The sequence below is a fragment of the Poromitra crassiceps genome, assembly GCF_964638095.1.
Source record: "Poromitra crassiceps genome assembly, chromosome: 2".
NCBI classification, from domain to species: domain Eukaryota; kingdom Metazoa; phylum Chordata; class Actinopteri; order Beryciformes; family Melamphaidae; genus Poromitra; species Poromitra crassiceps.
Window position 1 is genome coordinate 94,428,851 of NC_139624.1, and position 25,539 is coordinate 94,454,389.

General features: G+C 44.3%; 1 protein-coding gene across 1 annotated transcript in view; it reads left to right on the forward strand.

The window, feature by feature from the left end:
* zcchc2 (zinc finger, CCHC domain containing 2) overlaps nucleotides 1-25,539 on the forward strand; it is a gene marked incomplete at its 5' end in the record, with an annotated part of 116,610 nt that overhangs the window by 86,602 nt on the left and 4,469 nt on the right. Inside the window, 5 exons of the mRNA XM_083631852.1 lie at nucleotides 5,443-5,566; nucleotides 10,903-10,970; nucleotides 12,359-12,429; nucleotides 20,065-20,181; nucleotides 20,839-22,467. Coding sequence (XP_083487978.1) covers nucleotides 5,443-5,566; nucleotides 10,903-10,970; nucleotides 12,359-12,429; nucleotides 20,065-20,181; nucleotides 20,839-22,467 — 2,009 coding nt within the window. The remainder of the gene's footprint in view (nucleotides 1-5,442; nucleotides 5,567-10,902; nucleotides 10,971-12,358; nucleotides 12,430-20,064; nucleotides 20,182-20,838; nucleotides 22,468-25,539) is intronic.

Sequence of the window (25,539 nt, forward strand, 5' to 3'; positions counted from 1 at the left end):
TTGCATGTGTTTTTCGACCAATCATAGATTAGCATGAGATAAATTACAATGGAAAAGAAACGCCCAAGGGGGTAATAATATGCAGCATACCCCTGAGGGCACAGACAGACCCAGTGGCACAGACTCTGTCTGCATGCCACCAATGTCCTTTCCATCAGTGCCCTACAGGTGTCACTGTTGAAGCATTTTAAGATCAGCCATGACTTTTATGAAGAAAAAACACATTTGATTGATATTTTATTAAAAATATATTATATAATGTATAAAATCTACCTCTCCTTCTCAAAAAACAAGGGAGGTGGCTCCTACCCTGCCTCACTAGAAAAACCTCCTGTGATATATATATACACGTGTATATGTATATATATATATATATTATATATATATATATATATCTGTATATATGTATATATATACATATATATACGTGTATGTATGTATATGTGAGGTTTCCATACCAAATTTCAAGCTGAGAGAGAGGTCGTCATATCTGTATTACCTGATCAGCCCGTGACGTCAGTCAAGCCTTAGCGTGACGTCAGGCATGACATCAGTTGTCCTCAGTTCATGACGTCAGTCCTCCCTAGTATATACAGTATAGCGAGGGTCCTACATCACCCCCCACTCTGGCGGATCACAGCAGCAGCCGGCATCGCGGCTGTTCATTCCCCCTGAAACCATCCTCTGAAGCCATCATTTCACCCCACCCACCTCCCCAGTCCACCACCAATGAGTCTTGACTCCTGGAGAATCCCGGGGGGGGATTATCTCTAGCCCAAATAGATGCCGCCCTCTCGCCTAAAGAGGAGCGCCATCTTACATTGGAGTCATACGCCAAAGTACTTGCCATGCACGCCACTTGCTAAATAAAGTCCCCTGTTAAACCCTTACCGACCGGTCTCTCATGATTGAAATATATATATATACAGTATATATATATATACCATGGTCTGGGTGAATACTCGATTCTGATTGGCTGCAGGGTGTACATTAAAAAGTGATAATGTACACCTAGTAAAGTAGTTCAGTCAAATGGTCTGTTCACCATTCATATCATTGCACCATAGTTTCAACAGTGGTATCAAGAGAGCTGTTTGAGCTCTATACCACCGTTAAGGGTTAATATGGCACTTTTGTAAGTTGAGAAAAAAAATGAGTCGGTCATAGTAAGTATTTAAATCACCCATGTGTGCTCAGTTTATCAAAAATAACTCTTATTTACAATTTTGATTTTTGTTTCAGAGATTTCCCTCCCTGACAGAATCTTTATTGCGAGCAGAGCGATCTATAATGGAGAGTTCCGACATCTCCATTCACTCCAATGGACCTGTTTTTTTACCTCACAAAAGTTACAAGAAGTAAGGTCCTGGATTAAGCAGTAGGGCTGGGTCGGTTTGAAAATTTTAAAACCGGTTCGATATTGCCGTCTAAACCGGATCGAACCGGTATACCGATTGTTTTTGTAATTAAAAAAAAAAAAAAAAAAAAAAAATTCAAGCAGGGCTCCTGAGTGTGGCCCATAACTGTCTGTAGTGCAACTTCAGTCCACCTGATAGCGATAATACACCTCTAAGCTGGTATTGTCAACCAGCAATGATACTGAATAAAAAGAAGCAGGACACCTGTGTAACAAACACACCCTGTATTTATTTCTCATAACTATTCAGCTCAACTTTTCTTCTAAACATCAAAATAATAAATGAAATAAGACTTCTGCCTATAGTGCAACTTGAGAAAAAGGCTAATAAAAACACAAGCAGTGCAATCAGAATGGATTGGCTTACAGCTGAGCTGCCTTCTAAACTTCAAAACTCACAAATTCACACAATATAGGGCCTAGGCATGGGTCGGTTTGAACATTTTGAAACCGGTTCGATATTCCCCAAAAAAACGTATCAAAGCGGCTGCAGTTGGTGGCGATAATGCACCTCTAAGCTGGTATGCTGCCAACCAGCACGAACACTGAATACAAATAAGCAGAACCTTTTAACTGTAACAACACACTGTTTTTATTTCTCATAACTATTCAGCTTAACTTTTCTTCAAACATCAACATAATAAACAAAATAAGACTTTTGCCTACTAGTGCAACTTGAGAAGAGGCTAATACGAACAATAGTGCAATCAGAATAAACTGGCAAAAAAAAAATTTTTTTTTTTTTTAGGTTTTTTCGGTTTGCACGTGATCAAACCGGTTTGGGCTCGTATACCGAACCGAACCGGTAAAACCGGAAATCGACCCATGCCTATTAAGCAGGGCTATCAAGTTACAGCAAAATTGACCATTTGTGATGTACTTTGAAAGGGTCAGACGTTTAAAAAATTCTAATTGTATATTATCAGCTTTATTTATGCATCCAAACGTAGCGCAAGCCCCCTTCCTGGCTAGTCATTTGGCTACATGGTTAATCATTTTCGACCTCCGCTGACGCAACTCTCCGACTAAACCGCTCTGGTCGCCTTGACTGCTTTCACTTGCTGAAATTCCTTCCTGTTAATATACTGTACTTGGCCAATACGTATGTAACATAGGGTTAAGACTTTGACTTATGAATAACAGCCATTTAAACAGCCATTTAGATTGCTTTATTTATTACACATGGAAATATAAATGACTGGTCTTGTTTTGTTGGCAAGTGACCATGGTATAAGCGGGTTAATGCCCTTCGAGGTGTACATTATCACTTTTTAAGGGACTTCGGCTGTGCCTCGGCCCGGTTCTCGCTTCAGCGTCGTCCCTTAAAAAGTGATAATGTACACCTCGTCGGGCATTAACCCTTACATATATATATACTGTGTATATTATATATAATACAAATAACCTAATTTTGTGCTCAAAGTTTAAAAAAAATAAGAACAGGTGACATCAGTCTGACGTCCCCCCCCCTAATTAGCCCCCGCTAATTTCCTATCCTGCGTCAGACATAAAAATGGTCTGACATCTGATAGACAGATAATACAGTATATACAGTAAATAGCTAGCGTTACCCTCTGCCATTAGCTAGCTGTTAGTTACGTTAGTTACGTGGGCATAAAACACCACTGAATGACCAATTTGATATAACTGTTAACCAGTTCGAGTCACGCTCTTTCCATAAAGCCCAGCACCTTTGATATCTGTTGGCCGGTTGTTAATATTATAACAATATTGTGGCTTCTAAACTTTTTTTTTCTTTTTTCTGCGATGCGGGGAGACAGTATGGTGTCATACTGCTTCCAGTATTTCTGGTGTGGGTGCAGACAAAGCGTATAATCAAGGCGAGAGGTGAGGTTTTTATGCCTCCGCCGGCGATAGCCAGGCCGGAAGCATTATGGATTCGATGTTCACGTGTTTCATCAAATTTGCCTCAAACGTCGACTTGGACTCAATGATGAACTCATTCGATTTTGGTGGTCAAAGTTCAAGGTCATTGTGACCTCACGAACGCCATTCCTAAGTTCGTTAACGCGATATCTCAGGAACGGCTTGACGGAATTTCTTCCAATTTGGCTCAAATATCGACTTGGACGCAAGGATGAACTGATTAGATTTCGGTGATCAAAGGTCTCACAAAGATCAAAGATCTCACGACCGCTCGTTTCATGCTCGTTAACGCGATATCTCAGGAACGCCTTGATGGAATTTCTTCCAATTTAGCTCAAACATCGACTTGGACTCAAGGATGAACTAATTAGATTTTGGTGGTCAAAGGATAAAGGTTAAGGTCACTGTGACCTCACGGACGCCATTTTCAAGCTTGTTAATGTGATATCTCAAGAACACCTTGACATAAATTCTTCCAATTTGCCTCAAACGTCCACATGGACTCAAGGATGAACTGATTCGATTTTGGTGGTCAAAGTTCAAGGTTACTGTCTCATCACGACCGCTTGTTTCATGTTCGTTAAGGCTGCTCAATCGTCCCTATTTTCATATCGTCCAATCGTGGCCATTAGAGATTGGCGATAGACGATCAGATCGTCATAATATATTAATTAGCCGTAATTTTATTATTGTAATTTCTTTTTTATAAAGAGACCTATTCATATTTAATGGCATTAATAATTTCGAGGGGAAAAACAATCGATCATAATATATTATTGAATGAAGCCTGTAGAATAATAATAAACATAGATTATGCATTTATATGAGAAAAGACTCAAGCGTTCTGAAGCCGCCTCACTCCAATGGCCTCACTCTTGCTGAACTCCATTACTTTCTTTTCTGCAATCTACTCTTCCATGTTAATTTTGCATGATTTAACACCGGCTGTAAGGTAAAGTAATTGTTGCACTCTGACTCTTCATAGAAAGTAACAACACGGAGGTTGGAGAACAGTTGGAACGAGATCTAACCTTGCGTCACCCAGAGCACGGCAAATAACACAACCACTTCCGTTTCTAGCCTTAAAAATAAAAGCACAGAGTGCAAAATAAACTTAAATAAATCTAATAGCCAATAGCTAATAATAGCATTAACTATGAGGAACTTCCATAACATAGCTTACACATCAACAATACTGTTTTTTTTTTATCACCCTTAACTCATTGAGTGCCAATGACGACAATCGTCGTCAATTCAAATACTAACGTAGAGTGCCAATGACGACGATTGTCGTCAATTGCGTTTTTTGACGGTGGGACGTGGATCAAAGCCAGATCCATCTCCTGTGAAAGTATGGTGGATGTTGAATGTGTAAAAGCTATTTTACGGACCCATTAGGTGGCGACAGTGCTCAATGAGTTAAAGTGATACCAGTACCAATACCACCAGTACCCTTAAAGTGATACGGATACCAATACTTCATTACCAGTACTGTACTTCATTCAATACCTTTTTTCCCCCTCTAGTTCGATACCACAATGTGAACGATAGCATTCAGCTGCGTAAAATGGCACCACTCCTCGTCCCCATCCAAATCATTTTTACACAAATACATTTTGAAAGTGTTCAAATGACTGAATATGTATTAAATAACTGTACAGTCCACCACAGACTGTATGGGTTGTAGCTGCTTTGGCAATGGACCAATCACACATCGTATTAAATCGAAGAACGCTTGCGGTGATTGGCTGCAAGCAAAACCATACAAATAGTATTTTTTTTCTAGATCTGTGTACAAAAATGATCAAATGCAGGCATAGTTTGACCAGAGAAGTTCCAATACTACTTAGTACTGGGTTATTTCGTTTGTTACCTAAAGGTATTGAGTACTGATATACCCAGCCTTAGTAGCAGTAGAACATACGACTTTAGACTATAGTGTTAACTTCTGAGCAGCTGATCTAGTAGAAAAATGCATTCAACTGTAGCAGAATTTAATACTGTCCAATCCTTCCTTACCTTTTTCACAGTCGACTCAGTCCTATACAATACAGTGGCAGTAAAGAAACACACTTCTCATTGCCCATTTGAGAGAGCCTATTTTTGGCTCCCGTCCTAATTCGTCCCCTCTCCACCAGACCTTCCAGTGCCAAAGGTTCCCAGGGGGAGTGCTGGAGGGGGGGGCACAGCTCGGAGCACAACGGCCCAGCAGAGTGGAGGAAGAAGGCCTGTACACTGAAGAGCACCCAGGACGCTGAGCAGGTGAGAGAGAGCATTCCCCTCACTAGAACATCTGAGCAGGTGAGAGAGAGAGAGCATTCACCTCACTATAACATCTGAGCAGGTGAGAGAGAGAGAGCATTCACCTCACTATAACATCTGAGCAGGTGAGAGAGCATTCACCTCACTAGGAGCAGATGAGAGAGAGAGAGCATTCACCTCACTATACACATCTGAGCAGGGAGAGAGAGAGAGCATTCACCTCACTATAACATGTGAGCAGGTGAGAGAGAGCATTCACCTCACTAGGAGCAGATGAGAGAGAGAGAGCATTCACCTCACTATAACATCTGAGCAGGGAGAGAGAGCATTCACCTCACTATTAACATCTGAGCAGGTGAGAGAGAGAGCATTCACCTCACTATAACATGTGAGCAGGTGAGAGAGAGCATTCACCTCACTAGGAGCAGATGAGAGAGAGAGAGCATTCACCTCACTATAACATCTGAGCAGGGAGAGAGAGCATTCACCTCACTATTAACATCTGAGCAGGTGAGAGAGAGATCATTCACCTCACTATTAACATCTGAGCAGGTGAGAGAGAGATCATTCCCCTCACTATAACATCTGAGCAGGTGAAAAATAGAGAGCATTCACCTCACTATAACATCTGAGCAGGTTAAAAATAGAGCATTCACCTCACTATAACATCTGAGCATGTGAGAGAGAGCATTAACCTCACTATAACATCTGAGCAGGTGAGAGAGAGCATTTACCTCACTTTAACATCTGAGCAGGTGAGAGAGAGCATTCACCTCACTATTAACTCATTGAGTGCCAGCCACTTTTGGAGAACGGACGCTCCCAGTGCCAGAGTTTCAGAGCGTTTTCAGTGATTTTACTATGTAAACACCGAACACGCACAAAGAATGGGGAGACTATTGCATCATCAGCAAAAAAAAGTTTATTGATACCATTTTCCGTTCTTTAGTTATGAGCCGGAGAAGATAGGTTGTTTTCAGCAAAAACAGGCGTTTCAAATTAGAAGCTGAGATATTCAGCCTTTTGTGAAATGAAGCATTTCAAGCAAATCACTGACTCTGAAGCTAATATTTTCTGACCTGAAACATCTGAACAGTAATTTCCTTCAATAAACAGCACCCCCACCCCCCTCAACTCCAAACTCCTCCTCCGTGGGAGTGTCTCTGGTGGCTCTGCTCGCTCTGCTGGCTGCTGCGTGTGTCAGGCGAGTCTCTGCTGCCTGCTATGGCAGGCTCTGCTGCCTGCGGATCCACGTTCGGATGGCGGCCGCTCGTCGGGGGAGTCTGGATGGGGCTCGCTGAGTTCGTCTGCATTTCTGGGGTTTCGGTTGTGAGCTGGGATGAAGCTGCGTCCGATTATAGGCTTTCTGCTGCGCGTTTCAAAGTGCGCTGCACCCAGTCTATTTTCGGAGCGCTCAGCCTTGTGCGCCGGCTCCCAGCGCGACACTGAAAAGCCAAACCATTCTCATGAGAATGGTTTGGCTTTGGTTTTATTTTCTGGCGGCTAATCGTGTGGAGAAGCTATGCAGCAGAGACAGAGGGGCTCATTTGTGGGAGCGGATTGGCTGCTGTTCGCAGCTAACGTTAACTCCAGCCAGAGCAATCTGTGCCGCTCTGGCTCATGCATCGGTTTCTCTTTCATCACGGGGCTTTTTCTGCTGTTTTTCCTCAACTTTCTCTAATCTGGAGAGCACTGTCAACACCTAATGGGTCCGTAAAATAGGTTATACACCTTCAATAGCTACAATATTTTTACAGGAGATGCAGGAGGCTTTGATCCATGTCCCACCATCAAAAAACACTTTTGACGCCGATCGACGTCATTGGCACTCTACGTTACTATTCGCTTTGACGCCGATCGACGTCATTGGCACTCAATGAGTTAACATCTGAGCAGGTGAGAGAGAGATCATTCACCTCACTATTAACATCTGAGCAGGTTAAAAATAGAGAGCATTCACCTCACTATAACATCTGAGCAGGTTAAAAATAGAGCATTCACCTCACTATAACATCTGAGCATGTGAGAGAGAGCATTAACCTCACTATAACATCTGAGCAGGTGAGAGAGAGCATTTACCTCACTTTAACATCTGAGCAGGTGAGAGAGAGCATTCACCTCACTATAACATCTGAGCAGGTGAGAGAGAGCATTCACCTCACTATAACATCTGAGCAGGTGAGAGAGAGCATTCCCCTCACTAGAACATCTGAGCAGGTGAGAGAGAGCATTCACCTCACTATAACATCTGAGCAGGTGAGAGAGAGCATTCCCCTCACTAGAACATCTGAGCAGGTGAAAGAGAGAGAGCATTCACCTCACTATAACATCTGAGCAGATGATAGAGAGAGCATTCACCTCACTATTAACATCTGAGCAGGTGAGAGAGAGAGAGAGCATTAACCTCACTATAACATCTGAGCAGGTGAGAGAGTATTCACCTCACTATAACATCTGAGCAGGTGAGAGAGTGAGCATTCACCTCACTATAACATCTGAGCAGGTGAGAGAGTATTCACCTCACTATAACATCTGAGCAGGTGAGAGAGTGAGCATTCACCTCACTATAACATCTGAGCAGGTGAGAGAGTATTCACCTCACTATAACATCTGAGCAGGTGAGAGAGCGAGCATTCACCTCACTATAACATCTGAGCAGGTGAGAGAGAGAGAGGGTGAGCATTCACCTCACTATAACATCTGAGCAGGTGAGAGAGTATTCACCTCACTATAACATCTGAGCAGGTGAGAGAGAGAGCATTCACCTCACTATAACATCTGAGCAGATGAGAGAGAGAGCATTCACCTCACTATAACATCTGAGCAGGTGAGAGAGAGAGGGTGAGCATTCACCTCACCATAACATCTGAATCATGGCTGATACCAACATATATCACAGAGTGTTGTAGTCCAGTCTGATGTACAGTAAAGGCGGTGACCATGGGCGTGTTTGGCTGGAAAAGGAAACCAAATCATTATGGGGTGCGTAGTTTGGTGTAACACCGGCCACTATCCATCATCAGAGACATTTATTCGGTTCAGTATGCGTGAAGATGACTTCACTTACAAAAATGATATTTTTTGTCTCTGCTTTTTGGGGACAGACGGACATTTTCAGTGAACACTACCTACATTCAAGTGTTGATAACTAAACAGATGAAGGTAGAATCAAACTTTTTTTCCTAAGAAAGTAGAGGCTCTCTTCTTTCTTTTGAGATATTCAATGTTTACATAGTCATAGAAGAAAATATTCTGTGGGTCTTGGGAGATTAGTCAAAATTCCTGGCGGTGGCTGGCAACTTTTCCTTTGAAATTCTGGAGGGGCGCGCTCACAACGGACAATTGTGTTCATACATACAGCCCAACCGAGTAACGTGATATATTCAGGAGTTCACTGCATGTCTGAAACGCGCTGTGAGAGAGAGAGGACCTGACACACTAACTACTAAGCCACATGAAGGAGAGTACTCATCACTAAGCTTTAGTGATGTAGGTCAAGAGAGAGTGTGTGTGTGTGTGTGTGTGTGTGTGTGTGTGTGTGTGTGTGTGTGTGTGTGTGTGTGTGTGTGTGTGTGTGTGTGTGTGTGTGTGTGTGTGTGTGAGAGAGAGAGAGGACTCTGCTGACAAAGCACATTCTCTCTCTCTCTCTCTCTCTCTCTCACACACACACACACACACACACACACACACTATCACAGTAGAGTCATTCACAGCTCATTCCTTGCTACTGGATCTACACAATTCACAGTTTGACCAAAACCAGGGATACTGAACACAAAGTGAAAATTCTTCATGGAAGGTAGTTATAAATGTCCCATTTTCTGTATCTTTTAGAGCCACTTCAGTGCCATATTTCCTTGACTTGTGATGTTGACCAATTCATGCAAATTCGGACATTATCCGACAGACGCTAACCCCCAGAACAATAGGGGCAGTGTGGACCAGGGATGTCAACCGATAACCATTTAACTCATTGAGTGCCAATGACGACTAAAGTCGTCAATTCAAATAGTAACGTAGAGTGCCAATGACGACTAAAGTCGTCAATTGCGTTTTTTGACGGTGGGACGTGGATCAAAGCCTGATGCATCTCCTGTAAAAATATGGGGGATGTTGAAGGTGTATAAGCTATTTTACGGACCTTTCAGATGGTGGCGACAGTGCTCTCCAGATTAGAGAAAAGTGAGGAAAAAAACAGAGAAGAAGCCGTGGGCACACGGAAACCGATGCATGCTGTAACGTTAGCTGTGCCTGTGAACAGCAGCCAATCTGCTCCCACAATTGAGCCTTTCTGTCTGTTGCGATAGCCCCTCCACATGATTAGTTGCCAGAAAAGGAGCACCCGACAGCCGACACCAGCGTCTTTCTGAAAAGATAAATTATTCTCAGCTGGAAGCGCTGGGACAAAAACGGCGGAACGCTATGAAAATAGGCTGGGTGCAGCCAGCGCACTTTGAAACGTGCAGCGGAAAATTCAGAGCAGAGAGCCACCAGAGACACTCCCACGGAGGAGGGGTTTGCAGTTGAGGGGGGTGGGGCACGCAGGGCACCATACAACACCGACCCAGACAGCAGGCTCGATGGACAGATTGGCAAACATAAGCTAGAATATCTGATGCCCACCAGCAGTAAATCAAGACCAGCAAGAAGGTGTAGGGTCTGCGCACGCAGGGGCCAGCGCTGCTGGTTGCAGCTAAAAAATATTATTTTGCCATCTGTTTTATTGAAGGAAATTATTTTTGAGGTGTCACTACATCAGAAAATATTAGCTTCAGAGTCAGTGATGTGCTTGAAATGCTTCATTTCACAAAAGGCTCATTATCTCAGCATCTAGTTTGAAACGTCTGTTTTTGCTGAAACCAACCTATCTTCTCCTGCTGATAACTAAAGAACAGAAAATGATATCAATAAACTTTTTTTTGCTGATGATACAAGATAGTGTCATCGTTCTTTGGGCGTGTTCTGTGTTTACATAGTAATATCACACAATATTCTGTGGGTCTTGAGAAATCACTGAAAACGCTCTGAAAGGGCTAGCACTGGGAGCATCCGTTTTCCAAAAGTGGCTGGCACTCAATGAGTTAACTGATAACTGACCGTTAACCGTTAACTGACTGATAACTACCCTAATGTAGACATGGCCCAAAACTCCAAACATTGTATCATAATTGTTGAGAAAACCCGCCACATCATTGTGTTTTTGAGTTGCAATAACCACACACAAAAAACAAAAAAATTCTGGAGGGACTCTTCTTTGAAGGCTGTTGTGAAAGTTTAGGATGAAAGTTGAGATGCGGAAATGTGGGTGACCCTTGACCTTGCTGTCCTCCTCACAGCACCAGCACAGTGAGAAGAGAGTGCACCAGTTCAGCAAAGCCAAGAGCCGAGCCCCGGCCACTGAGAGGTAGGCCACAGACCACTCCTAGAATTTTTATCACAATGCACATCAGTTTCCCCTAGAAAGAATTTCAGGCCTAGAGGGATTTCGAAACGTACCCCGACCGCAACGGTGGGGGCCCTCGCTGGCGACGCTAAACTTTTAGCTAACCTGTTCGCATCTATGTTGGCAATGGCATCCCAAGTATCGTAAACATCATAGTATTATGGGATGCAACGTGAACAGTTGTATTATGGGATGTGCGTTTCCCAGGCAACGACACGTTGACACGTTTTGGAACAGCGCTGCACGCTGGCACAATGCTCCTAAAAGCAAAATGCTTATTGTTTTGAATGATTTGGCATCTTCTATTACTGTCCACTGTCAACACCAGTATTGTTGTATTGTAATATGCCATAAAGGTTTATTGAAATTTTGGGGAGAGCAGGAAAACATTTTTTTTTATGGCCTGGCGGGGGCGCTGTCGGCCTGGCCAGGCCTGTAGAATGGTAGGGGAAACACTGCACATACGTTGTAGGTGAAATCCACCACCCCCCCCCCCCCCCCCCCCATTCTGTTTTTTGTTTTCAAATTCAATTTTCTCCATTTTAATTTTAATTTAGGAGTTAGGATCCTTTTTTTCTTTTTCTTTTTAATGACTTGTCTCTCAGACAGCCTCTTCGACATGTTTCTCAAAGTGAAAACCAAGTTGCGCGGTGACGCAAGACCCCCCTCTCAAAACACCTCAATCGAAAATGGAATCATTTCTCTAGGCCTATTTTACAATTATGAAATCATTTAGGTTACTACAATAATTAGGACCACTTTTGTTTTTGATTATTAGGCCTACTTTTTTGATCAATTTTAACCAAATTATGGAAAATTTTGCAATATTACATGTTTTACAGTTGACTAAATCTTTATTACCAAATTCCATGATTCCCTCAGTTTTTTCCCATTTGGTGGAAATCATAATGGCCCTACATTTGTTTTGACAGCCAACTAATGTGTTAGAAATACAGAGATAGATAGATAGATAGATAGATAGATAGATATCAATCTATATATATATATATATATATATATATATATATATATATATATATATATATATATATATATATATATATACTTCAAAACAAAACCACTTTGTCACTGACAGAAAAGGCTTTGGCCCCCAGCAGAGTACATGTTGATACCCATTGATACCTGATGCATTTGTGTGTGTATCCCTTTAAGACCGCGAACCGCGTGGACGCAGTTCGCGGTCTTAAAGGGATACACACACAAATGAGGGATATACACGCAAATGCTGCATCAGGTATCAATGGGTTAATCCGCATATTGTGATATTTGTTGTTGTTGATGATAATTGTAATTATTTCCCATCTCTCTCTCTCTCTCTCTCTCGTCAGGGAGAACGGGAGTAAGGGACCTGCCTATACTAATGGTAGTTTGGTGCCACGCCCAACGCCCCGGAGGAAAGGTGGGTGTCTACTGGCTGTTAATTAGGGATGGCTGTTAATTAGGGGTGTTACTTAGAGATGGGTTTTAACTAGGGGTGATGTACAAGGCTTTCGGTTCAATACGCATTAGAGGTCGACCGATTAATCGGATTGGCCGATTAATCTGCGCCGATAGCATGTTTTAAAAACTATCGTTATCGGCGGATGTGAGCTCCGATAGCGGCCGAGGCCTGAGCAGCCTCTGCCGGCCACGCAAGGACGCACATCACTGTTCTGCATGGAGGCTCCAAACACGAAGTCAAGGTAATGTCATTGTTGTGTACCTGAGATAATTTTGCCTATATTTAAATTAAGTTAACTTTCAGACAGCCTTGTGGGCAAGATAAGGTTGCTGTTCATCATATGGCAGTATTAATGCATTATATTGAAGAAGCTGCTTTACCGAATGCAGGCAGCCATGCTGTCTGATTGTGTTTTGCTAGCGCTAGCATGCTGCCACAACTGCAGTGGAGGGGGGAGAGAGAGGGCAGCTAGTCACTGGTCAATGTCATCAACAACGGAGGTATCATATACGGCTGGCACTGCGAGACTAATGTTGCAGACAGACTTTTAATTACGTTTTTCAATGTAGACTACATCAGATAACGTTATGCTCTCTGTGTTTTACTAGCGCAAGCATGCTGCTGCTGTGGACGAGGGCGGGGGGTAGAGTTTACCTCAAGCACTTCGCTCAATGGAAAAGCCTTCAATGAATGCAATGCATTTGATTCAACTAAAACGTGCAATCTGGCAAATAGTGAGACCCGTAGGAAGACCCATTAAACTTTTAACTCACCAATTTGCTTTCCCTTCCAAATCCAGCGACGTAAGATAAATCCATTCACGAAAATAATAAGCACTCCCAGGAATAAGCATGGATGATAAAAGTGGAACGTTATGTGCAGTTAACAGACTGTCGGCACTCCACAGTAAAAACTCGCTGCATCCATATAACGTTAATCCATCGGGTGTCCTGTTCTTTCTGTCATGAAGACTATAATCCATCAAATCACACAATGTTTGTTTTGTCATCAAGTCTTTCATCCACCGTCACACTTCAGGACATCCTCTTAATCCATTCTAAAGCGGAGTGTGTGAAAAGTTGTCTCTCCTTTGTTGTGTTTGTGAAACAAAGTAGTCGAGGCTTACTGTAACCAAAGACCTTTTATTGTAAAGATGCGACAGCACACAGCCAATCCGCCATTTTGGAGAGACGAGGCTTCTGCCCGAGCAAGGAGCCGTATTTCAGGCCAGAATGGCCGCAGCGCTATTTCCAAAAAGGCACTGTAGCTCTTGCCGTCTCAATTATCTTTGCTGTTACATGCTGCACGCAGCTGAGTTTGTTTGTTTTTTACCCCAGTGACCCCACGTGACTGATGTTGACTGATAAATTAAATTAGGAAGCTTCTGTGATGATGACAATGATAATTTCTTAACTTTAGCCGATCTGAGGGGGTTTTATTTGAACAACAATCTTACATCAATCTTACAGATTAATGCTACAGATTAATGTACTAATAATGTAGCTTCTCTTTCTATTGCCCAAGTACTGAACTCCATATGGATGCCTTGTTGTCCTCATCACATCAACTGTGATGCTATAGTTGTCTACATTTTTTAACTTTTATGGCATTTCTTATTTTATGTGCCTATTTGATGTATTTGCATGTTCCTGCCCTGTGTCTTTGTTTGGTACTGCATATGGGCTGGACCCTCTGATTGACTGACTGCACACAGTCTGGGGGAGTGTTTTGCCTGATAGCTCAATGTCTCTGATTGGCCTCATCTGACAAGGTGTATGCTATAAGACCTGTGGTGTTCCCTTGCTCTGCATTTTAACCTGATGAAGGTCGATAGACCGAAACGTTGTTAATTAAAGTTTAAAGTTTTTTTGCAAGTAATTGACAGTGTGCGGGAATCCTCTTTATTTCTCTCATATGTACTGCATCTCCGACGCACCTGCCTTTAAGAGACTGAAGGTGTGCATCAGCTCCTTCTGACTTTAACAACAATCTTATGAAAACAACTCCATCTCGCTATCAGCCGATTAATCGGCTATCGGCTTTTTCCTGCTCCAAACTATCGTTATTCTATCGGTATCGGCCTTTTCCACTATCGGTCGACCTCTAATACGCATTGCAAACCGAATTAATCTTTCACTGCTGAACAGAGCAAATCTTCTACTAGGATATCATGGAAAACTAAAACTGGGACAAAAAAAAGATGAAAGGTTAAAAAAACATTGTCGTGACTTGTAAATTGGAATGACATTTTTAAATAGACTGAAAATAAAATAAACTAGAAGGGCACTCGGAGAGTGCAGACCTCCGCCAAGGCAAATACTCCAGTCTGCTATGATGTGCAAATTTTGTGAGTCGGATCAGAACCATGATCCCCCCATATCCATAACCCATATCCCCCCAGCCACTCCCCTACCCACCCCTCAAATCCTGACTCTCTCTGACCCTCTATCCCTAGCTACCACTGCGTTTCCCTAGCCCCGCCCCTTTTCTGGACACGCCCCTCACACCACCCAGATACACCTAGCCACTCCCCGTACCCACCTAGAGTTGCACGATCTTGACCTCAGTCAGATCGTCTAATTGCCACCCTTTGATATCGCCAATGCACGATGTCATCGCAAGACCCCCCCGTGGACGGACAGTGTGTGTGTGTCAGTGGATGCTGATGATGGCAACTTGCAGAGAGATGTGTGGCGCAGCAGTGAGTGTGTGTTGTTCGGACTATTTGTCAGTGAATAGATGCTGCTGCTGTATATTTGGACATGTTTCTGGTGTCCGCGGTGAGCCTCGTTAGAGTAAGGTCTCATTGCAACCCTGTTTGCCGGCGCTTGCCCTTTGATCTGCGTCTCAGTCCGTCTCTTTTCTTTTTTCACTCTCGTTCTCCACTGCCTTGTCTGCTCACCATCGGCTCGCAGTAACGTTGATAAGATGAAGATAATATGTTAAACTGAACATGAGATGCAGTGATGTCGCACCAAAGCACATAGACACACGTAGCCTACAGACTTTTAAAAGTGAGCCTCCCCCCACACAGCGACTTTCATCCCCGCTGACATCTCCGCAAACAAATCTCATGGCAGTTTAATATAGCAAACATGTAAAATATAACGCTATACTATAGCAAGACTGTGGCAATGTGACAATGCTCTTCTAAACACATCGGCTACTATAATATATTTCCCTGCATCTCATACTGAGATTAGATCGGTATTAAGTTTGGACAGACTGGAATGGATTGCTTTTTTTTCCCTCCCGCAGCACTGCATGACGGACAGGTAGGACGATTAATTACAGCCTCTGACTGACAGTGGCCAAAACTACGGTAACAACTTTTTATTCGTCGGTCATTGTGCCTGCCTACATACATTAGGGCTGTTCGATTTTGCCTATAAATTAAATTGACGATTTTTTTCTCTCAAAACTCGATTTTTGATTTAGATTTAGATTTTTTTATACTATTATACTTCTCTAAACATTTGTTGCCCTGCAGAGCTATTTTTTTAATCAATTTTTTTCATAAGTGACAAATTACGCTTTTACTCTGAAGGCAGAACAACCCAACTTCCTGTTTTAGCCTAACTTGCTATACCTAACTTCCTGGCTGTTGCTTGCTAACCTGCAGTCACTTGACACTGGTGGATTTGATTGAGCACTCTGTACTCTTTTGGAGGTGAGTCCTGGTAACGTTACTCGGTGGCCTCACGTGTTGTTTTGTTGTTATGTGAACTATAAAGGCAACATTTCAGCGTCCGGTGATAACGTCTTTGTTCGTGTGCGCGCGTGTGTGTTGTGGTAATCGTTATCTTGCACAGCCCGCAGTGCAACACGCTGCTCAGTGCTCACACTCTGTGCTTTTTGGAGGTGTTGAAATAAGTTCATTGCTGCTGTCTTTAGTAGACAGCAGTAGTCACAACCTCCAGAGAGACTTTACAGCGGGGAGAAGGGACGAGTAGCAGCACGCGTACATGAGAGAGAGCCTAACGTAATTACCCTAGTTAAAGTGTAGATCGATTTTACGATTTTCATTTTTTTAACATTGTCCTAACGAATTAATTCGATTACGATTCAAAATCGATTTATCGAGCAGCCTTAACATACATATAACATTACTCTTATGGAGCTGAGCACAGAGTAGTTTTGCATGGCAGGCGGCATGTGGAGAATGAGAAGAGAGATGAGATCGGGGGACGGGCGATGGCAGGGAGAGTTGTAATTGTGGCTCGTTGCGGACATCAGAAACATGTTTGAATGCAGTAGGCTAGTAGCGTTGGTTAATGGTCTGGTCTGAACTAGGGTTTAATCCCGGGAAGCAGGATTCCCGGGAAATGCCGACTGGACCATTTCCCGGTTCCCGGGAAATACAATAGCGGGAAACGGGAAAAAATGAATTTAAGAAAATAGCTGTACAGCCTATTGTAGCCTAAATAAAATAATGACAGTGATGGCGTAATGACCATTACTTAAGTTAATACAGTAATTCGTCCACACAGCCCACACCCACCCGTTGAGTGAGTCACACAGAGAGCATCTCTCAACAATGCACCATGCTGATGGATTCCACCACGATGTCTTCTGCAAGTTCTGCTGCCAGTAGTTTTTCACAAACAACCAAAACAACGAGGATGCCACATGTAACCTCTGTCAGCGAGTGATAAGATGTGGAGGACGATCAACAAGCGGGTTGCTGCAACATTTGGAGTCGCAGCACCATAAAACCCCAGAAACCCCGCAAGTGAAGCGTCCGAGAACAATGGACTCATACTTAACACCAAAAGCCTCGGTGGCCGAAATACTGTCAGAAATGGCAGCATACAGTATGACGGATTTACAATCAACAGCATGGCAAAATGTGCCTACCTCAGAGCAGCACTCAAGAGAGACGGCCATACTCTCCCGAAAAAGCAAAGTAAATGAAAATAAATAAATATTCTGTTAATTTTGAGTGATCATTTAGTTTATTAGGCTGATATCCAACATTGTTTGGCTATGTTAGAAAGGCTGCTGAACGCTATCAGAATATGGAATCCATCTCAGCTTAATTGAAACACGCAAAATAACTTGCTTTAACAAATTTCATTTGTTTATTGTCCAATATCACTTCCCAAATTACGGTAAGTGCTGTAACGAATTCTGTTTATTTATTGTCAAATAACATTTCCATGAGGCTGTTCTTATCAGCAGACCGATCACATGCAATGAACATGGCATTTCATATGAAGATTTTATCTTAAATTATAATGTTTGTTAACATTGTTCTTTAATCCTATAATAAGAATGAGAATAGTTATTGATATCAGCAAATAAAACGCTACAGCATCAAATTAGCAACCCATAGATTTATTAAAAAAAAAAAAAAATCTTCATTTCCCGTTTCCTGCTATGCCTCTTTTTCGGGAAAAATATTAAACCCTAGTCTGAACACACTCTGCTCAGTCAAACTGCTGCTCTCAGGAAGCAGCCACACACGGGGGGCTGGGGCGATCGAGATCGGCTAAGAAAAATCAATCGTCATTTCAGCTATAGAGTTGGCAATATACGATCCGATCGCCAATCGGCACAACCCTATACCCACCCCTCAAACCTAGACTATATGACCTTCCTATCCCTAGCCCCGCACCCTTTCCTGACCACGCTACCTCCCACCACCCAGATATACCTAGCCACTCCCCCTACCCACCCCTCGAATCCCGACTCTCTACGACCTTCCTATCCGGAGGTAATAAGTAAAATAAATAAACTTGCAGTAGTTGATGTGTAGCAGTTTAAAAGCTCAGTAGTTTAAAGGTCCCAATTCGTGCAGCTGTAACCTCTTAAAAACGTGTGTCTCTGGTCCATAAAACATGATTCTGGATTAATTTGTCGAAAATATAGCAACCCCGTTCGTTCTGACGGAGTTGTCACTTCCTCATCTCGTCGCTTCCCAAGAATGGTCTGTTTCTATAATATATTCAGAACTAACAGTTCCCATTGGCCGCTGAGGGAGAGCCCGCCCCAGGCTCCCAGCGGCCAATCAGATTAGCGTCCGTGGACCAGCACGCTAGGTTGTGTCCACAACTAACGTTAGCAATGAGCTATCGCTAACTTAACAGTTGCTACGCTAAAGAGGACATCTCAAAAGGCCTAGACTTACCGAATGCACCTCCGCAGTTGCTGAATCATGTACAGTTGGCGTCGCTCCAGCTAGAAGTGTTAATTTTGTGGCAAAATGGTGCAGGTAGCTTGTGTGAGAGAGACGGCGCGCAGTATGCTTAACTCATTCATGGCCAGTTTAGGACTGCCAATATTTAGCACAGGCCAAAGATTTTCATAATTGTTGGTCATCTTTCAAGACCCACAGTAAATTATCTATTAGCACCAAAGTGATTTGCAATACCTCAAAATGAAGATGTACGTCTCTGGGTTCACCAGGAAAAAAAGTGAGCTTTTAGCATGTTCTGTACTCTACTTATAGCCATTTATATACACCCTGTTTTCACCAAAAAGGTCTCTCTGAGAAGAGAAACAGCAGAAAAGGCCATTTTTGTAAAGGACACAATCTCAGGCAGAACTCGCTCTCAATTCTTTTATTTTGAACTGTATTGACATCAGACATGTAAATATTATTCGTTATGACACAAATGACAAAAAAAAAAATATATATATATATATATATATACATGAAGTGCTTTTTTTACATTCAACAATACAGTTTACTCAGTGTGAGTGAGTGTGCAGACACACAGACACACAGACAGACAGACAGACAGACACACACACACACACACACACACACACAGAGAGAGAGAGAGTTCTGTCCACAGCTGCTGCTGGATTGCACCTCCTTCCCAGGGAACACTATTGATCGCCCCGCAAATTAGCATAGGAGGGGAACACCAAACTGGTCTGAGATCAGCGTCTAGCCTCCTCTGCCTCTGCATCGTTTTCCTCCTCTCGTTCGGGCTGGGACGAATGCTGCGACACAGGAACGGGTCCGGCTTGGCTTTGGGACCAGGCGCTGGAACCGGAACGATCATGTTCGTCACGGGTTTGACTACCGCGAACAACTCAATCCAGGTTCGCCCTGCAGCAAGGCGACCAGCGCAGCGCGCCGAGGGGCGTTTCAATGGCGTTTCTCCTCTCTGCACAAGGAAGCGCGTTTCTCTGTTTTCTGTTTTTCCTCCTGCTCATTTCAAAACAACAGCTGCTGTATGTGTTTGTTCACGTGTTGTCGGCTTGGCTTTGAGGGCAGGGACCTGATACCATGTCACAGGCTGGGGAAGTCTTTGAACTACGTGCTGCACTAATAAAAACAAAAACATGTCAAACACGTCATTGGCGGGGAGGGCTATTCCTGATAACACGTCAAAGACGTCTTTGGCGGTGAATGAGTTAAGGACCTGAGTGACATCACATTAACCCGTCTGGGGGAACAGAGTGTAAGGGGCGTGGCTTGAAGGAGACTGCAGGGGGAAGCTGGATAGGGACAAATCCAACTCTGGCAGTTCTGAGGTTGTGACCACTCATTACAGGGAGGGATGACAGCAGTATATATGCATTTACAAGTAAAAACAGCTTTTGCACGGAATGGGACCATTAACACTTATATTGTTGTAGAGGGCGGTTGTGGTCCAGATACGTTTGGTGAGACGTCCTCAGAGAGCTACAGCTCTCCATCCAGCCCTCAACACCACCAACCAGAGAGCCTGGACAGTGAGGATGACAACAACAAAGGTATACAGTAGGCTTGGCCTGAAAGCCCCCACTAATAAGGACTTTATCACTCTCTGAATCTGAATACTAGAATTTCTAACTTCGATACCAATACCAAAATGTTACAGAATGTCTAAAGTATGTTATAGAACTATCGAATATACTTATATAATATTACAGAACATATAGCATATAAGTATAGAATAGGTTTTAGAATGGAACAATTGCATTTATCATTTAGTTTACATGAGAATATAAAATGTCTTCCTCCCCTTCTTTCATTTCTTTGGTTGGGTGGATTGACAGTGGGTCAAATTTACCCATTTCTAAAAAGAACGTCAGAATGAGGATTGAGAAATTTGTCAAAAAAGAGAGAGAGAGAGAGGTCAGAACATTGAGTTATTTTGATAATGTTGAATCAGTTAGCTGGATACTGTTGATGAGTCCTGACCAGTGTGTGGGGGGGGGGATCACAATATCAAATCACATCAAAAATGAATGCATCAAATGATCTTGTTCAGAGATTTCCATCTTCTGTTGAATGAATCCCTAAGTGACTTGTACTGTATGTAGTCAGGATATTTTTGGGCTGTGCATTTGTCAGTCAATCCTCATAAGCATAGCTGTTGTTGATGGTATATTGACATAAGCTCTTACCTAACCTTGTTTCCTTGTTAGATACCGACAGCCACTCTGACGACTCCAGTAAAGGCAGAGTCCCTGGCAGCTTCCCCCCCCACCAGACTGAAGCTGGGGATGTCACCTATGTCCTCCCTCTGTCTTCCAACACCCATCCGGCCCAGATGGAGTGCCTGTGCCCAGAGACAAGCGCTGAGTTCCCCCCTATCTCCTCCATGCATTCCCTGCCCTCTGTGCTCCCCAACGGGGCCTCCGACTCTCAGGTTTTGGCGGTTCCCCCTCCTGGCCAAAGCGGCATCCTTGATGGTAAGCCCTCTTCTGGGACACTCATGATGCAGATACCCCTGGTGCCTCCGGCCGTTGCAGGCCCTGGGACTCCGGGAGACCCGGAGAAGAGGGAAGCACCTCTCGCCTTTGGGGCTCCAGCCATGGGCCTCCACCCTCTGGGAAGTCCTGCTCTCCAGCCTCTGACTCAGCGGTTCAAAGCAGCTTTGTCTCAGAGCCAAGGTGGCACCGATGGAGGTTTAGAGGGTGGTTCTACTCCAGCTGCTCCCCAGGCTTCTCACCCTGTAGGGGCCATCAGTGTAATTTCTCCAGGCCCCGCACCCTACTCCTCTCCTCTACAGCAGGCCTTCCCCAGCCCAGAGCCAGCCAGCATCAGCTCAGGCCTGCTGGAGCCTTCACATGCCAAGCACCCTGGCCTGACCTTACCCTCCGGCCTGCCTTCCCCATACACCATGCCGCCTATCCCAACCGCTGTCATGCCCAGTATAGGAGCACCTGTGGGTGCTGGGGGAGGGCAGCTTCAGGCAGCTGTACCTCCGGCGGTGCCCACCCATACTCCAGGCCCTGCGCCCAGCCTCAGCCCAGCACTTACCCACAGCACAGCACATAGCGACTGTACATCCTACATCAACAGCAGCACTTCCTGTGGAAGTGCCCCTGTTTCCCAGCAGCAACCCCAGCAACAAGTGGCTCCCCAGCAACCAGCACCCCCACAGCAGCAGCAGCCAATGGGCTGTGGGACCTGTGGCTGCCACAACAACTGTGGCAGCCGAGGCAGCAGCAACAGTGGCGGCGGCTTGTCGGCTAGCCACGCCCCATTATTCTTCCCCGCCCAACAGATGGCGGCGGTGGCGCGGCAGGTGTTCGGTGTTCCACCTCTCTTCCAGCTCACCGCCCTGTGCAGCAACAGCTACCTCACCCAGGCCCAGCCCCCACATCTCACCCAGGCCCAGCTCACCCAGGCCCAGGCCCAGCTCACCCAGGTCCAGGCCCCACACCAGGCCAACGGCCAAGCCAGCCTGTCGCCCTTTTTCCCCAGCCCTCCACCCCCTGCTCCGCCCCCTCCCTACGGCCCTCTCCACACTCACTCCCACACTCACGGCCACGCCCCAGCCGACGTGCCCTCACACATGCTGGGCACCCAAGCGGCGGCGATGGCAGCCGCAAACTACAGCCTCCACCAGCAGATGGCGCCAGCGGCAGCGTTCTGCCAGCGCTTCTACCAGCATGTCTACCCCAGCGCCCTGGGGCTGCTGCCTGCTGCTGCGCTCGGGGGCGCTGGAGTTAACAAGAAGAACGGCAACGTGTCCTGTTATAACTGCGGCGTGAGCGGCCACTACGCTCAGGACTGCAACCAGCCCTCCATGGACTCCACACAGCAAGGTAATACAGCTACACAGGACAGGAAGAAGGGGCTGCTATAAGCTTAGGGCCGGGTTCTTCATTCTGGTCCTTGTGGGCCAGTGTCTGGTACGTCTTTGCTTCTTTCCTCCCCGGCAGTGAATGAGGCACACTGGGTCTCAGCCATGTAGACACAGGCCAGGTGTGGCTCCTTAACCACCATGCAGGACTAAAAGTCTGCACAACACTAACCCACAACGACCAGAATGCAAGACCCCTGACTTTGGGCCAAGCATGTTCTGTAGTGTTGTGGTCGAGACCACCTAAACCAAGACCGAGTCAAAACCAAGAGGGAGGGTGGAGACCGAGAACAAGCATTACTTAATTGGCACATTCAGTCCTCAACTCTCCACTGTGATAGCTGATGTGTGGTGAGCGTTCTGGCGCAAACTGACTGCCGTGCATCACCCAGGTGGGTGCTACGCATCGGTGGTGGATGAGTTGAGTTCCCTCCCTCTCCCTCCCTTGATATGTGAAGCGCTTTGAGTATCTAGAAAGGCGCTGTATAAATCCAATCAATTATTATTATTATTATTATTATTAACAAGACCAAGACAGAGGGGGGGCGAGACCGATTCAAGACCGAGGGGGGGACAGATCGAGACCAGACCAATGCGGGACCATTTTCAAGACCATCACTCTAATGATGGCTTAACCTTTACACCATTGCTCTGCTAACAATGAAATAATTAATTTAGGAATTTTAGTAAAATACAAATGGCTTGAAAAATCCACAACCATATTACTAACTCAGGTTATTTTAATATCTGATGACAGTTCTAGGTAAGGAATATGAAATCAATTCAATTTACCAAACTGTTAATCCGCCTTCGTGACGGCAGTTGATGCAGAATGGAAATTAACAGTCATGGTGAAGAATGAAGCCATCTTGAGAAAACGCACCTGAGATCAAATAATTGGAGCCATGAGTCGAAGGAAGTCGTCTTAAAACAATGTATTTACATAATCTTTGCATTAATGTTCATGCATATTCCTGTGCGATTTCATTTCATGAATGGATGTAGTTACATGGATTATTTGGAAGATAAAATGCCAGATTTGTGAATAAACAATGGCAAACAGGTTTGTAATTAGAGATTTTAATAACAAGGCTCATTGTGGACATCGGAAACATGTTTAAATGTACAAATTATCCACTGACAAATAGCCTAAACACACACTGCACTCACTGCTGCTTCACACATCTCTCTGCTTGCCAGGCAGCCACTGTCAGACATGCACACACATCCCCTCATGCATCGGGCATCCGTGATCTCAAAAGGTGAAGATAGGACAATCGATTTGACTGTGGTCAAGATCGCCCAACATTATTGGCTACTAAACAGCTCGCTGGTTAGTTAGCGAGGCAGCTGCTAACACACTATGTTGTAGCCTTACACTTTCAGGACAAGGGTCGTGTGGTTAGCTCACTGAGCCTTGAACTAGCAAGACTGAAATGGATATATACTGTATCTTCGGAGGGTGGCCCAATCCCAATTCCCCCCTTGGTCCTACCACTTAGCCCTTAACCCTCCGTTTTGCACGTTCACGTGAAGGGGTAGGGTGTCACAATTTTTATTTGCGTCAGACCTAGGGTGAAGGGAGAGGGCTTACTGGCCCTAGAAACTGAGATTTTCCAGGGGCACACTCCAAAGCGAGGAATGACAAGGAAATCACTATTAATCAGCCAGAAATTAGCCAAAAGTTACAAATAAATGTTTATATCTGAGTTTAATGTCGATACAAAGGACTCTGGATGTGTGGAATTCGTTTCTGGATTTAAAATACATGCTACGCTGGGACGTGTCATCAGTGATGTTAGCTGGGGTCGTAAGGTGTTTCGGGTCTCTCAACATCATACACCCTTGCCCAGTAGACCCAGCCGAGGCCGATTAAGACCCCGACCCGCATCCCAGAAGCAGCCGCTCACGGATCAGCCTTCCTACTCTGTCTGCAACGTTGCCCGCGGAAGGGTTGATCACGCCCAATCGCTGCAATAGAGTTAGTGCTACACATTTCAGAAAAAATTTTATCGCAATTCGAGCCGTGGCAACCCACATCACTCAGCCGAGGCAGGTTGCCTGTTTGCAGGCAGTGCAGCGGGGGACAACCTGCATGTGTGCCCTGGTCCTGGAAGAGGAGAAACACAGCTATCTTTGCAAATATCGAGTTTTGAAATGCGTGTTTCAACATTTGCAGTGATCCTTTGAGTCGCTCATCCCGATCTCGACTCTTTTCGTCCCTGACACCTCAATGGTGGAACGAGCTTCCACCTTCGGTCAGGACAGCTGAATCACTGCCGATCTTTCGGAAAAGACTAAAGACACACCTTTTCAGGCTCCATCTGGGCCCTTCTTGATCTAAATTCTTTCTTAAAAAAAAAAAAACTAACCTAAACTTGTACCGCTGTTCCTTCAGAAGTTGTAGTTGTCATAGACTGTGCTGCATAGTTGATTGCTCTATTGCTAACAAAAATGTGTTATTGTAAGTCGCTTTGGATAAAAGCGTCTGCCAAATGACGTAATGTAATGTAATCCTTTGTATCGACATTAAAGGAAGACATTCACATATTTTTGTTAGTTTTGGTTAGGTATTTTGCAACTATTTTAACATAGACGGTATGGGCGCCCGCTTCCAAGCTGGGAACAGAGTCGCAGAAGCGCCAGCCAGCATCTGCAATAAGGTCTGTGTAAAAAGCATTACACTGAAACGTGACTATGGAGCTATAAAATAAATTATTTTTGGACACCCAACCCAGCGAAAACCACATGCTCCCGATTATGAAGCAACCCAATTGCCAGAATAAAATGTAAAAAATATATATATATAATATTATGTACAATATCAACATAAATTTGAATGGGCTATACTATCCTATAGTAGGCTAGCCTACTATAATTTTTTTATCGTGTTTTCCAGTGACTCCTGAGCAAACCAGTCAACTAATAAAATACTATAATTTAACTCATTGAGTGCCATGGACGAACATGTTCGTCATTTAGTTTAGTAACGTAGAGTGCCAAGGACGAACATGTTCGTCAATTGCGTTTTTTG